The 14,984-nt window shown below is 37.3% G+C and overlaps 4 protein-coding genes across 6 annotated transcripts in view; 3 read left to right on the top strand and 1 right to left on the bottom strand.

The window, feature by feature from the left end:
* The first annotated feature begins 3,119 nt into the window (after positions 1-3,119).
* On the top strand, positions 3,120-5,120 carry LOC109115973 (cytochrome P450 82G1-like). The gene is made up of 3 exons (XM_010528963.2): positions 3,120-4,098; positions 4,208-4,427; positions 4,512-5,120. The coding sequence occupies exons 1-3, from the start codon at positions 3,145-3,147 to the stop codon at positions 4,916-4,918; spliced, it is 1,581 nt and encodes a 526-aa protein (XP_010527265.1). The 5' UTR covers positions 3,120-3,144; the 3' UTR covers positions 4,919-5,120.
* Positions 5,121-6,672: 1,552 nt separating this feature from the next.
* Positions 6,673-9,209, top strand: LOC104804631 (putative ER lumen protein-retaining receptor C28H8.4). Its single transcript, XM_010528962.2, has 6 exons — positions 6,673-7,039; positions 7,500-7,699; positions 7,806-7,946; positions 8,096-8,176; positions 8,753-8,880; positions 9,032-9,209. The coding sequence occupies exons 1-6, from the start codon at positions 6,811-6,813 to the stop codon at positions 9,069-9,071; spliced, it is 819 nt and encodes a 272-aa protein (XP_010527264.1). The 5' UTR covers positions 6,673-6,810; the 3' UTR covers positions 9,072-9,209.
* A 395-nt stretch (positions 9,210-9,604) lies between these two features.
* Positions 9,605-14,984, top strand: part of LOC104804628 (putative G3BP-like protein) — a 14,135-nt gene continuing 8,755 nt past the window's right edge. Inside the window, exons 1-10 of one of the 3 annotated variants that reach the window (XM_010528958.1) lie at positions 9,605-9,894; positions 10,442-10,509; positions 10,631-10,768; positions 11,004-11,292; positions 11,416-11,666; positions 11,767-11,929; positions 11,995-12,110; positions 12,206-12,265; positions 12,349-12,412; positions 12,507-12,781. In XM_010528958.1, coding sequence (XP_010527260.1) covers positions 10,456-10,509; positions 10,631-10,768; positions 11,004-11,292; positions 11,416-11,666; positions 11,767-11,929; positions 11,995-12,110; positions 12,206-12,265; positions 12,349-12,412; positions 12,507-12,769 — 1,398 coding nt within the window. In that variant the 5' untranslated portion in view covers positions 9,605-9,894; positions 10,442-10,455 and the 3' untranslated portion in view covers positions 12,770-12,781. Of the gene's footprint in view, positions 9,895-10,441; positions 10,510-10,630; positions 10,769-11,003; positions 11,293-11,415; positions 11,667-11,766; positions 11,930-11,994; positions 12,111-12,205; positions 12,266-12,348; positions 12,413-12,506; positions 13,145-14,984 lie in introns of those variants that run through there. The other 2 variants (XM_010528959.2, XM_010528957.2) reach the window with 2 other exon arrangements.
* On the bottom strand, positions 13,551-14,672 carry LOC104804629 (galacturonosyltransferase 8-like). The gene is made up of 2 exons (XM_010528960.2): positions 14,481-14,672; positions 13,551-14,079 (listed from the first exon to the last, which is right to left on the bottom strand). The coding sequence occupies exons 1-2, from the start codon at positions 14,508-14,510 to the stop codon at positions 13,804-13,806; spliced, it is 306 nt and encodes a 101-aa protein (XP_010527262.1). The 5' UTR covers positions 14,511-14,672; the 3' UTR covers positions 13,551-13,803.

Genomic DNA, 14,984 nt, shown 5'->3' with positions numbered 1-14,984 from the left:
CTCTCATGGCTCGACCATATGCATTCATTTCCCGGTTCTTGTCTCTCTTCAAGAGGCCATGAATGTACTTATGGTCCTTCATCCTTGTTGGAACTGCTTGCTGCATCAGCTAGTTCCCATCAGTTCAGTTAAGTCAGGAAATATCTAAAAAATACTCCTTACGTTTCAAAATATTTGTAGTTTTAGGTTATTTTCTATGTTTTAAAATATTTGTAGTTTTATATTTTCAAGACATTTTTTTATAATAGTTTCCAATTTTATCCCTACAAAATTCCAATACATTATTAATGATTACATTGTTTTTATCATCAAATAAGGGTTTATGTGACTTTTAATCCATTTTCTTAAAAAATGTGAAACAATTTAAAATAACAAATATTTTAAAACGGATGGAGTAATAAAATATTAAAGAAATATTTGTAATATATACATATACTTGCATACACATCTATACATATATATGTATTATGTATGCATGTATATGTGTATAAAATATATATATTATAATTTTTTTTGATTTATTATTATTCTATTTAAATTTTATTTATAATTTATTTAAAAAATATTTAATGATGTGGCAGTCGACGTGATAAAGTTAAAAATGTTAGAATCAATCGTTAATATTTTTAACCCCGTTGAGTTTTGAAAAATAAAAATAAAATTTTTGTAAGGTTAGTACGAATATGAGAATCGGATATGTGATTGTGTCATCTAATCAGAACGTGGAGGATCTTCGTTTCAGCCCTTATATATATAAGTAATTTTAGGTATTAAAATGCAACCAAAAACAAAAGAAGAGGAAAAAAATGTATTAGATTGCAAGGAAAAAGGGCCATGATTTTTCTTATGGTAATTAATTTTAACGGATTATATGGATTTTGGAAAATATGCATAAAATTAGAGATAACCATTTTAGTTATTAACCAAATAGTCCAATCGAATAAGACATAATTATAACATAATCGAATTCGATAAAAATATCGAACGGTTATGATTTCTCTAAACAAAAAAATTGAAATCGAACTGAACCAATTAAAAAAAATAGCCAAAAAAACCGATAATTTTTTTGAAAAAAATGAGTTTTTTACAACAAAAAATCGAATCGAATCAAAGTTTATATAAAAATAGAATGATTATAATTTTTCTATAATCGAAATAACCAAACTCGAATATAATCAAACGAAACCAGAAATCTGAATTGATTATCTTTATTATATAAAAAAATATTATATTGTTGGACCCCACCAAAGGTTTCATAACCATCACCTTTGTCGCACATCAAAAGAAAAACCTAATTAACGTTTCATTTTGTGTTTTTTTTTTCAGTTTCACTTCTGTCCTCTTAATGCTTCAGTCTTGGGTTTGTGTCCGATCATGGTCGCTTTGCCAGAGAACTTGAAAGATTAGGGTTTTGTTAGATATGAACCCTTTTTTGACAGATGAATCTAAGCTAAAAGACCCAGCTGGGCGAGTGGTCAACAGATGGATGCAAAGTACTCAGAGGTTGGCGGTTCGATTCCTGGTTGGGAAGGGGGTCCGGTGAACTTACGGATTATCAAAAAAAAAAATCTAAGCTAAAAGGAAATCAGGTTATAATCCCATTCATTCCATTTTTCATTTTTTTTATAACGGTAAAAATTTAAGTACAACCCTTCAAATACATGGAACACGTAAAAATGACAAACTCGCATAGAAGCGGTGTTGAACCCGCGACCTCTTGTAAAATCTTGATAGAGTGGTGTTGAACCCGCAACCCCTTGTAAAATCTTGAGCTCTCAAAACCAATTCACCGGATCCCGAAGGGCTCGCTTTTTTTTTCCTTTCTTAATTAGTGATGTTGAAAGAAACTTGTGTTTTTGAAATTCCTTTTGATCAACCAAACCACCCACTCTTCCCCCAACTTACGGACCAAAGCAAAATCCATAAATCCTTTTGCAAATTAATCACGTTTTCTCCATTTTTTTTTAATTAAAAATAATATTTCATGAGACCCACCTGGGGAGCGAGAGAGTCAGGTTTCTCCTACTGTTTTTTTTCTTTCCTTCTTTCTGATTCAAAGTTGTCATGTTTCACGTCAGTCGTTGACCATGACATAGAGAGCGACATCATCATCCCTTTCAGTTGATTAATTCAATTGTTTGAGGGATTCTCATTGACCGCATTCTATTTGGCTTCGATGATAACCATTCGATGTTTATGTTGGATTTAGCTTGGTTTCGATTCGGTTTTATTGATAAAAATATTTATTTTTCATTTTTTCGATTGATTTTTATTCCACTAGAGTTTGGTTTTTTTCGGATCTAAATTTATCATTACTATTAAATTTTTATATTGGATTCGGTTCGATTATAGTTACACCTTGTTCGATCAGAATCGGTTTGACTATCCGGTTATGATGAACCAAATCGGTCGGGTCTAATGGAAGCCGCACCGATTTTAAGCGGAGAGAAAGGGTGTCATTGGGGAGAGGAAAATGATATTTCAATGTCATGTTTAGGCTTGTCTTCTCTCTCCCTACCAATACTTTGTTATTTGACTAAAGAATCCTCTTACATGACAGCTCTCTCCTCTTTACCAAACAACCTTAAATTTTTTTAAAAAAAATTACGACAAGAAATTCAAAGAACGTACTTATTATTTACAGCTCTCTATAATTTTATCTGTTTTTTTTTTATCATGATATCTAAATATTTTACCATACCCATCTAGATTATCGTTTTAATCTCAAATTTATATTATTTATATACAATCATATAAAGAGTAGACGACAAATTAATTTTATTATTTTGGTCTAATACGTCCATCCAAAATTAAATTTGATCCTTGAAAATAAAACAATATCTCGAAAACAAATTTTATTCAACAAAACTTGTGGCAGAGGTCGAGTAGACAGGTCGAATCCTTAATTAGGTCCATTGCATATGAAAAACGACGTTCGCATCTGTCGTTTTCACGTCAAAGGCCATAGATACTTGGAGATGGCGTGACGTGGATATTCAAGGCAATACTCTCCACAACAATAAGTAAGACTTATTATTATTTTTGGACCGACTGTTTAATTAGTGATAAAATGAGGCTTGACTCCTCTATATAACAAGTACATAGCTATTGCCCACTTCTCTCACGGCTTTTAATTCCTTCGTAATGAATTTTTCTTTCTCTGCAGCTCTTTCTTTGTTCTTCGCCTCGGTGTTTCTGATCGTTGGTTATGCTTCTGTCCGGAAATCGGAAGAAAGAAGAAGGAAATGTGAAGGTGGCGACTCGGGCATGCCGGAACCTTCGGGAGCTTTGCCCTTGATCGGCCATCTCCATCTTCTTCGCGGTAAAGATCTCGTCTTTAAGAAGTTTGCCGCCATGTCCGATAAGCTCGGCCCTATCTTCTCTCTTAAGATAGGGACCTACAGATTGGTGGTCGTGAGCGATTCGGAAACCGCTAGAGAATGTTTCACGGCTAGTGACCAGGTTTTAGCCAACAGACCGAACATATCCTTGGGCCGTTATGTCGGATATAACAACGCGATCCTCGCTCTAGCGCCCTATGGAGACTACTGGCGTGAGCTGCGGAAGATCACCACCATCCATCTCTTCTCCAATCATCGGATAGAGATGCTCGGCCACGTCCGTTTATCCGAAGTGAACGCGTTTATCAAACACTTGTACACTACTACTATGGAGAGAGGCAGCTCCGTGGTCGGGATGGACACGTTATTGGAGTTCATGACGTTTAACTCGATCCTTAAGAAATTGGTCGGGAAGAGGATCGAGTATGGGGAAGTGGAATGTGAGGAATGGCGGTATAAGAAAGCGATAAAGCAGGCGGAGCACTTGGCTGGTATTTTCATGGTGGGGGATGCGATTCCATGGCTAGAATGGTTAGATTTTGCTAAAGTATCTTCCATGAAGAACACTGCAAAGGAGCTCGATGCGGTGATCTCGAAGTGGCTCCAAGAACATCTCGAGAAAAGATCGGGAAACGGAAACGATGAGATGGGTCTTGACCAGGACAAGACTATCATGGATCTACTGATCGATGTCTTGCCCGAGGATGTTGTAATGTCTGGCCACACCCGCGATACCATTGTCAAGGCAACTATTTTGGTAAATTATAGCTCTTTTTCATTGATAATTAATTGTTCATCCTTGCTTACCAGCCTGAAGGTGGTGGCAGACAAGAATTCAGCATCTAACCATTCGTGATATGTTGCAGATTCTTACAGTAACAGGTTCAGACAGCACATTCATCACTCTGATATGGACAGTGTCCTTATTACTGAACAACCCGAGCGTTTTGAAAACCGCGCAAGATGAGATCGACGTTATCGTCGGAAAAGGAAGATGGGTCGAAGAATCCGACGTAAGAAACCTCAAGTTCTTACAAGCTATCATCAAGGAAACTCACCGGCTTTACCCACCTGCTCCTCTTACAGGTAACAGATCCGAAACCCTAATCGAAAAATCTCAAACTTGTAGCTAGCCATCGATCATGGCTATTGATGATTCTTGATGAACAGGGATCAGAGAAGCTAGCGAGGATTGTTATGTGGGTGGATACCGTATAACCAAAGGCACCCGTCTACTCATAAACTTATGGAAACTTCACCGGGATCCCAAGATTTGGCCAGAGCCTGAAGTTTTCAGACCAGAGAGGTTTATGGTGGAGGAGACGAAGGGATGGGACAAGAGTGGTTACGAATACATTCCCTTCAGTTCGGGGCGGAGGTCGTGTCCGGGCATGAACCTCGGCCTACGAGTCGTTTACTTGGTGCTTGCTCGGTTGCTTCAGGGATTTGAGCTACGGAGAGTTTCGGATGAACCACTGGACATGGCCGAAGGGCCTGGTCTTGCTCTGCCTAAAGTTGAACCGGTTGAAGTTTCGGTTATGCCCCGTCTTGAACCGGATCTGTACCAGGTTATCTGAACCGGTCATTTGTTGTATTCTAGATTCATGATATCTTGTTTGTGGTGCTGGTGGGTGGCGTGATGTTTTATGCGGTTGAAGTTTCGGTCTTGAACCGGAGTTATACCGGATTATATTAACCGGTCGTTTGCTATATTTCCGGTTCATGAAATGTTCTCTGTGGTGTGGATGGACGTGATGTTTAATGCGCTAAGGAAAATAATCGACAAACCTAAAAATAACCTTTTAATTTTCACACTTACAAAAAAAATTTTCTACTTAAAATTATTTATAAATAACCATCAACTATTAATTTTGAATAAAAAAGACTATAAACTATATAAATTATTTAAAATCAATTTCTCACTTTAAAATTGTTATAAAAAATATCAACTATCAATTTTAATAAAAACAATTATCATCTATCTAAATTACTCAAAAAAAATAATGTTTACATTTATTATACAAATCTATAAAATTTAAATAGAAAATATATAGAAATAATTCTAGAAGTACAAGAAAAATATAATATTTTAATATTTAATATTTATATAAATATTATAAACATCAATCTATTTATAATAATATATAAATATTATACTTAAAATTGAGTATATAATAATATGTAAATATTATAATTTTTATATATAATATTATAAATTGAGTATATTTTATTTGTTATAGATTTTTATATTTAGAATGAAATATTTTTTATAACTTCAAATCGTTGATGATTTTGAAATTATTATAGAAATCTATGAAAAAAAGTTAGTTGTTATAAAAAATAAAATTAATAGTTTGCAACCATTGAAATACTAAAATGTTATAATGTGATAAATTTAAATAAATATTATGTTTTTATTGTGTCTTTAGGATTATATAATTTATATATGTTTTCTAGCTAAATTTAATAAATTTTTAAAATAAATATAAAACATTATATGTTTTGAGTAATTTAGATAGATAATAATTTTTTTTATTAAAATTAATCATTGATAGTTCTTTATAACAAATTTAAAATAGAAAATTAGTTTTAAATAATTTATATAGTTGATGATTTTTTTTTGCTCTAAAATAATAGTTGATGGTTTTTTATAATTAATTTGAAGTAGAAGAATTTTTTGGTGTAAGTGTAATAGTTGGAGGTTTTTTTAGGTTTGTGCGGGAAAATAATAAAAAAGAAAATTTAAGAATAAACTAAGAGTAATAAAAAAAAACAATCAAACAAAAAAAGAATTTTGGAGGTTTGTGTAATATATTAAATAGTAGAATATTTTTTTTTTAAATAACTGATCACACATTCAAGTGTGGTAAATTACTACACAAAATAAGATAACAGATGAATAAATAAATTCGGAAACCTTGTTCTATTATTTTTGGGTAAAAAATCTTTTAAAAGAGATTGATATTGATGATGATGAGGATGATGATGATGATGATGATGATGATGGGGATTATAAAATAGGATTTCTATGATAAAAATACCCATTTTGTTAGCAAAAAAGGCAGAATATCCGCACTCTTATATTTCCAAATAATGATATTAGACATTAAATATTAATAATGGAAAAAAAAGACATTAAATATTAATACAAGCTTTTAAAATAATCAAATCCGATATTTATTTTTCCATAAATAGGCACCTAAAGTCAAAAAAGATCTCTTACACGTGTCGGACTATTATTGGATAAAAAATATCAGAGACCATTGATGCCACGTCAATGATCGCATGCCCTCGTCGTGTCTACAAACGTCTCCTCCTCTATCTCCACTCTCAGCAACGCATCAAAAAATGCTCCGACACATGCACACATAGACAGAGAGAGCGAGAGAGAGAGAGAGGGGTTTTTACCACCGTCGGTTTCGTCGTTTCTCTCTCTAGAAATCGAAGAAGAAGGAGAAGAAGAAGGACAATGGGGAAGAGAAGAGGAGTATCAGCAGTGAACGTGCTTTTCGCATGGCAGAAAAGGTTGTCGAAAAAGGTTAAGACAGCTCTAGGAATCATCCTGTCTCTGCTCCTTGTCGTGTCTCTGAGATTCACAGTGAAGAATCACAACCACTTCTTCGTCGCCTCCGAATCCATTCACGCCGCCGGAATCTTTGTTCTGATCTATAAACTCACCCGCCAAAAGACCTGCTCCGGTAACACCATCTCCTTTTCTTTTTCATGATTCTCAAATCTTTTTCGAAATTTATTTCGTGGGTTTGTGATTGAGATAGTGATCCGTTGGAAATCGTTTGTTGATTCATCATGTGTAGTGTAATGTGATTTATCATGGAGTTCTTAAGGTTGAATGCTAAGTTTTTCAATGTACTGATGGGTTTATGAAGGTTATAATGGAGATTCAAGAGTTTTATTCTCTCAAAATCATGAAATTACGAATGAAATTATGTTCTTGGGCATGAAAAGTTTGGATCTTTTGTTCACCCCAAAGCTCAATAGTGATCTTCCTTTGGATTTCTTCATGCAAAATTCAGACACACAGGCGCACACACACACACACACACATATATGTATATATATATATGATGCAATGCATTTTCCAAAAGGGTGTTTCCTCACTACTTAAAAAGTTATTGCTTTGGATGAAACATTGTGTAGGTCTTTCTTTGAAGTCTCAAGAGGTCACTGCAATATTTCTTGCTGTGAGGTTGATGTGCAGTCTAACCATGGAAGGAGACATCCATACATTTCTCGATTTCGCCACCTTTGTATCGACTCTATGGGTTATTTATATGATTCGGTATAAGCTCAACTCGTCCTACGTCAAGGAGCTCGACAATTTCCCCATCTACTATCTGGTAATATGATGTCTCTGTTTCATTCGAAAACACGTCCAAGAGAAACCGAGATGATTCACCGTTGCTTTCGAATGGGTTCAAGTGAATTTTTTTTCCATTCGTTCAGGTTGTGCCATCTGCTATCCTCGCATTTCTTATCAATCCTACTGCTCCGTATCATTACATCGTTCGTGTCATGTGGGCGTTCTGCGTTTACTCAGAATCCGTCTCTGTTTTGCCTCAGCTTCGTTTGATGCAAAATGCCAAGGTACCATAGCAAAAGATTCTTGTCTCGTGGCAAAAACATGTGTAATTCGTATCTTTTGATCGTATTTCATATATGTTCGAACATTATGTTCTTGAGCAATCATCGGTTTATTGTTGTGTTATTACTCATATGTTTTCATCCCGTGTCAGATGATAGAGCCATTCACAGCTCACTATGTATTCGCCCTTGGGATCGCCAGGTTCTTGGCATGTGCTCATTGGCTTATCCGGGCAAGTTCTTCCTTCTTCCTAGTCTTTGAAACTGAACAGTCTAGTTCGCGAAACACGTTGGGTAGGGGTGGGAATAAAATCCGATTTTTGTGGACCTGACCCTCGACCCACGGGTAAGGTATCCGAACACTATATGACTATTTGAGATTGAAACCAGGTTATAAAGTGAGGAGAACCCAGAAATCGGGTTCGAATGAGGGTAATCGGGTCCAAGATCGGGTATTAACGCCGGTACTTAAGAACCATAAAATGACATTTTTGCCCCTAGATTTTAGGGAGATTATGCATGAACTACTGAAATCTCTTGAAATTTTGAGTTTGGGTTTGGATAGTCCGAAAATTTTGAATACATGATCTGAGTCAATTCTTAATATATGATATATATATATATATATATATATTATATATTGAAAAAAAAACGAAAATTTGTATATAAACTTGGATTTGGGTATCTAATGGTAGCCAAAAATGATCTCGGGTATCCAAAATGATCCGAGAGCGAGTAATCGGAAAATCTCGGATATCCGATCATACCCCTCCCTAATGAGTCGCTGAAACTAGTGTTTCGGAATGCAGGTCTACGAGACGAGAGGACGCTACCTATGGCTTATCGGGGCGGGTTACTTTTGGTTTCCGGCCGCTCTGTTATCCGAGGTCGTCCAGACGTTCATCCTCGCCGACTTCTGTTACTACTATGTCAAAAGGTAACATCTTCGCCTCTTTTTTCACCGTTCTCGAAGAAGTTTCACGCAATCCGATCATACACAGATCGGTTTTTTGCCCGAACGATGAGCCGATCATTGCGATATCGGATTTTGTTTTCTGTGATGTGGATTTTATGAATGATTTTTGCAGTGCCATGGAAGGACAGCTTGTCCTGAAGATGCCGGTTTAGATGAACAATGAGTGTTGTTTTTCTCTTCTCTTTGTTATGAGCTGCAACACAAACTAACTGTTGAAAAAAAAAAATTAGCGACTTGCTTAGTTTTCTGTCAAATCTTTTTTCCTTGATAATTTAAAAGTTAAAAAACCATTTTTTGTTTACATGGCTTAGTTTGATTAACCCTAAAATTATTCTTCACATTAATTAATTCCTTAATTTACAATTCGGTTGATTTTGATATATAAACTAGAGAAAAAAAAACAAAAAGTTTTTTAGTATTGATCTTTACAAAAAAAAATATATATATTTTTGAAAGTGATTTTTTGTACGGTTTTTGACATTTATTTTAAGTTACTAATAAATTTTTTTTTATTTGCAATTCTAATATTTGATTGACAAGTGTTTCCTATTTAAATATGCTATTGATACATAAATAAACAACAAATCAAAAAATATTGTCTAACCAAATCCTCAGTTTTTTTATCTTTACTATAAAATTATATTTCCTATTAAATTTCAAATCAATTTTCATGTCTCGACCACATCTAGTCTAATAAAATAATAAAGTTTCGTTTTTAGCATATAGGACTAAAGAAAAATAAAATGAAAAAACAAAATAACTTCTCATGCGAAAAGGAACAAAAACGAAGGGGCCTCGTACGGACAATGATAACTTTGCCTTTTAGCTTTTGCACTCGCTCTCGCTCTCACTCCCGCGACTGTTCGGGAATTCATCTGTAAAACCCTAGACAGCGAGCTACAACAGCAGTGATAGAACCGGAAAGTCGCCGATCGGATTCTCGGTTCATCGCCTTCTTCTTCGAGAAGATTCTAGGTAAGCTCTGCTTCGCTCTCTTTGTCGTTTTCTCGCCTAAGTCTCTTCGAGGTTTTGCATCCATTGTCCCTTTCGTCGTTTTTGTGTTTTATACGTACTATGTTAATCCAGAGTGTTGTAGCACTTTAGATCGGTGCCATGCAGTTCAGATTTCTGCTGGTTTCTTCGCTATTTCTGTGAATCTTCGTTGCATTTTCGTTTTTCCATTCTCAATTTCAGAGTCTTAAGTTGATTTAAGCCGAAATAGATCCTCGACTTCTTTCTTCCGGTGAAAATGGCTTCCGGAAGAAAAGTTGGTCGTTCAGTTGAGCTTTCTACAGAAACTGAAGGTTTTTCTTTGATTTTTTTTCCAGATCGAGGAATTTTTCCTCATTTCAAGTTTTTGTTGCGAGACTTAGAGTTGATAAAAATGGGCTGTTTGGTTCTTGTTAGGGTTTCTATGCTTCGATCAATGTGCCTTACTTTATAGATCATGTGGTTAAAATCTCGACATTAATATCACTGGTTCCGAGTTCTAACCTCATCGATGGTGGATTCTGTTTTGCAGGAGATCAGTAGGCAATGGAGACGCTAGTGGCTCAACAAGTTCCAGCTGCAACTTGCACTCCTGATATTGTATGATCCGTTCTTTACAGAAAATAAGACAAATTAATGCAGATGAAGTGTTTGCTATTTTATGTTGATTTATGCAGGCTGTCATTTTATTAAAAGTGTTTTTTTCTTCCTTCCTTTGTAGGTCGGAAATGCATTTGTTCATCAGTATTATCACATATTGCATCAATCCCCTGAGCATGTTCACAGGTTTTATCAGGATATTAGCAAGTTAGGCCGGCCTGAAGAGAACGGTATAATGGGCATCACATCGACCTTACAAGTGAGCTTATTATCTCCTCTTCTGCCTTTTTGGCTCACCCTTTGAAGTTCTTTAAGTTGATTTAACTCCCGAGTAATACACAATCGAGCATTTCTGTCATATTTGTTAACATGGAAAGCATTTGGGAAGAAAATTTGTGTTTGTGTCAACTGTCAACTTCTTGAATTGTCTCTGAAGAAAAAGTTTTTGAGATTTGGGATCTCGCTGTACCTAAGTATGCATATATTTCGAACAGGATATTGACAAGAAGATATTGTCACTTGGTTATGGAGTAATCGGTGCGGAGATAACAACGGTGGACACTCAAGAATCTCACAGTGGAGGGGTTCTCGTACTGGTGACTGGGTATCTAACTGAAAAGGACAACATCAGGAGGAAGTTTACACAAACTTTCTTCCTTGCTCCACAGGAGAAAGGCTACTTTGTATTGAATGATATGTTTCGATATGTTGAAGAGGCCTCTGTGTCACTTGGATATCAGATATCTGTGAATGACATCCAAGCTCCTCTTAACCCTGACCAGGGTAAGTTGAATCCCGTACTCGATGTGATAATAGATTTTTGTTTCCTTGATAAGCTGTGGAACAGGATTTTGGTTATAACTAGCCGTTATGAATCTATCACTACTGATCTTGATTGCCCCCTAGATCCATCTGTTGTTCAAGACACTCAAGAGAAAGATTTGGGAGGTAATCTTGCCGTCGAGCAGCAAGGTGTGTTATCAAATGGTGTTAATAATGGGCCTGCGGTGTTCATTCACATAGAGGATGAGCATGTATCAACTGTGGAAGAAGTCCCGGCGCCTGAGATAGTTCATGAAGCTCCTAACGATCTACAGAAGGTTGAGGAATCTGATTCTCAGGCTGAAGATGTACCAAAGCTATCTTACGCATCCATTGTAAGGAACATAATATTTGGTTGGTTGGCTCGCTATATGAATCTGATGCGGCTGTCTGGACTTTCTGCTAGATGATGAGTACTTAAATCTTGATGTATAGGTGAAAGTTATGAAAGAGAATGCTGCTCCAATTTCTCCTTCTAGACCCCCGGCAAAGATGGAACCGAAGAAGCAAGAACAGCTAGTCACTCCTGCTCCTCCTCCAGCCCCACTGTCAGAGAAACCAGATCATGTAACAAATGGAAATGATCAAGATGCTGAAGGTACTTAATATGTTTCTTTGCTTATTATTTGTTTTGTCTGTCCATTGACATTTCCATGACGATAGGTCCATCCGTCTACGTAAAGGGCCTACCGCTTGATGCGACACCGGCCTTGCTTGAGAACGAGTTCAAGAGGTTTGGAGTAATTAGGAGCAATGGAATCCAAGTGAGAAGCCAAAAGGTGAACTCCATTCCCATCACTAAAACAGTTACGTAAAAAGGCATGTATGCGGTTGGTACTCGGTAGTTATTGTTCTTCAAGGATTGGTGCTACAGGGTTTCTGTTTCGGTTTCGTGGAATTCGAATCCGCAAGTTCCGTGCAAAGTGCACTCGAGGTAACAACCAAATCTCTTTCAAACTGTATACGGACACTTCTTTCGAAGTCTTTGTTCATCGATGCTGCGATACTTCCTCTCAGGCATCTCCAATCATGCTTAATGGGAACAGAGTAGTTGTTGAGGAGAAGCGATCCACCTCAAGAGGCAAGTTTTACTTTTTTTTTTTTTTTAACCGAAATCTGTCTTTTTGTTTTCTTTCGAAATTTGAATGGAAATGGGTGTTTTTGAATGTGGGCAGGGAATGGGAGGGGACGATCGGCAAGTGGGGGAGTAGGGATGGGACAGAGAAGCAATAGGGGAAGCTATGGAGGGGGGAGAGGAGGAGGAGAGTTCAATAACAATGGTGGTGGGAGGTATGAGTTAAGCAGCAGCAGGGGAAACAATAGGGGAGGAAACCGTGGTGGGAATGAAAGGTTTCAAAGGTTTAACAATGGCGGTGGCGGTGGTGGGCGTGTAAAACGTGATCACGACGTTACTAAATCCGTGACTGCAACTGCGTAAAAAGGGCATGAGGTTTTGGTAAGTCTTTTAAAGATTATTTCCGGTGGTGGGGGGAGAGATAGATTGATTGTTTTAGAGAGAGTTTAGATCTTAATATTCCCTCGAGTCTTCATATTGTTGTCTTTTTTTTTTTTTTGGTTCTATCAGTTTCGCCTTTTTTGTTATTTTGTGGGGGTGAGACGTGAGGGACTTGGCGGCGTTTTTTTTTTTGGTTGGTTTAATTCGTGATTGATTTGGAGCTCGTGGTTTTAGGGTTAAGCCTTATTCCCTTTTTTGAATCTTAGATTTTGGAATGTAAGACTGGCTATTTTCCTTTCGCCAGATGTATTTAAAATGTTGGTCGTTGAATTATTATGTTTGACTTGGGTGTTTATACATGATGGTGTTCATACTAAAAAATGATCTCATTTTCCTAAATAAACCCCCCAAAAAACCTGCAGTAAAGTTAATATATATCATGAATTTCAAGAGATTATCATGATGTAATCTTTTTTTATATATATATTTTTAAATATTTTATATAAAAATTATAATCTTTATTTTGTTTAAAATTTTTAATTTTTAATTATATTTATAATATTTAAATTTTATTTTTAAAAATTAAAATTTTGGTTAGCGAGCGTTTGAAACTGGATTGGACTGATCAATTTTTGATTTGGATTGGATCAAAACGGGTGGTGGTTGGATCGAGACGGATGAACCCATTTTACACTTGTCCAAATCTCTCTCACATCACCTCCAAGTTACCTGTACAATCTTAAATTCACCCCGCTGAGCTGAGTAATCCAAAATCATGTCCTTTTTTTGGTAGTAGTTGCTGCTTTAACTGAAACGGAAGTAACCGAAAAAAGAAAAGAAAAGACCAGTAAATCTAAACACACTTGTGTTCCGGTGGAGACCCAAGGGCTTACATCCCGACGTGGTAATACCAGCCAAATTAAAAATATGACTACCTCTACGCACAATATATATATATATATATGCCTCTGGAGCTCAAATGATAAACCAATAATAATAATAAGTAAAGAAAGATTTCAGGTACCGAAGTTGCAGGCCTGGACGAAATCGAGGTCGTAGTCGACGTGTTTGGTCCAGAGGGGACGGAACTGGTTCATAGCGATGTCAAGCCAAGGCTTCAAGTTGCCGTTGAAGTGAACGACAGCAGCGTTCCGGATCTCGTCCATGCTGATGCTGGGGTTGTAACCCAACCCAAGCACATGCCATGACTTGTCCAGCGGCTTCGTCGTCGAGTAATACGTTATTAGCCCCGGCGGCAGCGTCCCCAACTTCCACAACGTCCTGTTCTCGTTCTGCCATTTACAATTCACTCAGGTGTCAGCTGTATGTGCTGTGTTCATTTATGAAATTCGTTTTTTATGAAACAAAAAGTCTAGTAGGGGGTGGGCACGGGTTCTCAAATACCACACGACCCACGATTCGGGCACCAGTAACTTTGGATACTCGCCCACATCCACCAGCGGGGCGAATACCCGACGTTTGGATTTGAATCTGTGTTTCAACCGGAGATTACCCGAGTTCTACGGGTACCCGGCCAAAAGAATGGAGGTCAAGAGGAAGCAAACGAGGCCACGAGACATCAAGCCACGAGCGCGAGGTTAAAGGCTTTGTGTTTAGATTGGAGATTTTTGTTTATAAATCCCCAATCTTGGATTAAGGTATCAGAAATTCTACTTCCGAGTCTGGTCCTTACCTCGCTTCGTCGCTCGTCCGTCGCCTGCATCACATAGCCTCCGGCCCTCTGTCGCTCACTCCTTGGCCATCGGGTACAGGTACGTTTCTCTTTCCTCTCTCAGTCGCTCTTCTCTCTTTCCTCACCCCGCATGATCATTCTCTCTTTCCTCTCTCTGCCACATCGATTCACTCCACTTCACAGTCGCACTTTCCTCGCCAACTGGATACAAGAGCCCACATCGGAAATATGTGGGAACAATTGAGTCAATATAATACCATGGGCACCCTCCCCCAATAAGCTAGCTTTTGTGGTGGAGTTAGGACCTAAACCTTATTAATTGGTATCAGAGCCAACCGATCCTCGGACATGCAGACGACGCGGCGGGAGAGGAACGGTCGGGAGAGGAGCACAAAGGGTGCGTAGCCGCCAGCGACCGAGAAGCCGCCAGCGCCGTGGTCGTCGCTGTCTAAAGGGGGCGGTATTGTTAGAGTCCCACATCGGAAATATGTGGGAACAATTGAG

The sequence above is a fragment of the Tarenaya hassleriana genome, unplaced genomic scaffold, assembly GCF_000463585.1.
Source record: "Tarenaya hassleriana unplaced genomic scaffold, ASM46358v1 Cleome90, whole genome shotgun sequence".
Taxonomy (NCBI): Eukaryota; Viridiplantae; Streptophyta; class Magnoliopsida; order Brassicales; family Cleomaceae; genus Tarenaya; species Tarenaya hassleriana.
Note: the sequence above shows the minus strand (reverse complement) of the source record. Positions and strands in the feature narration are given on the sequence as shown.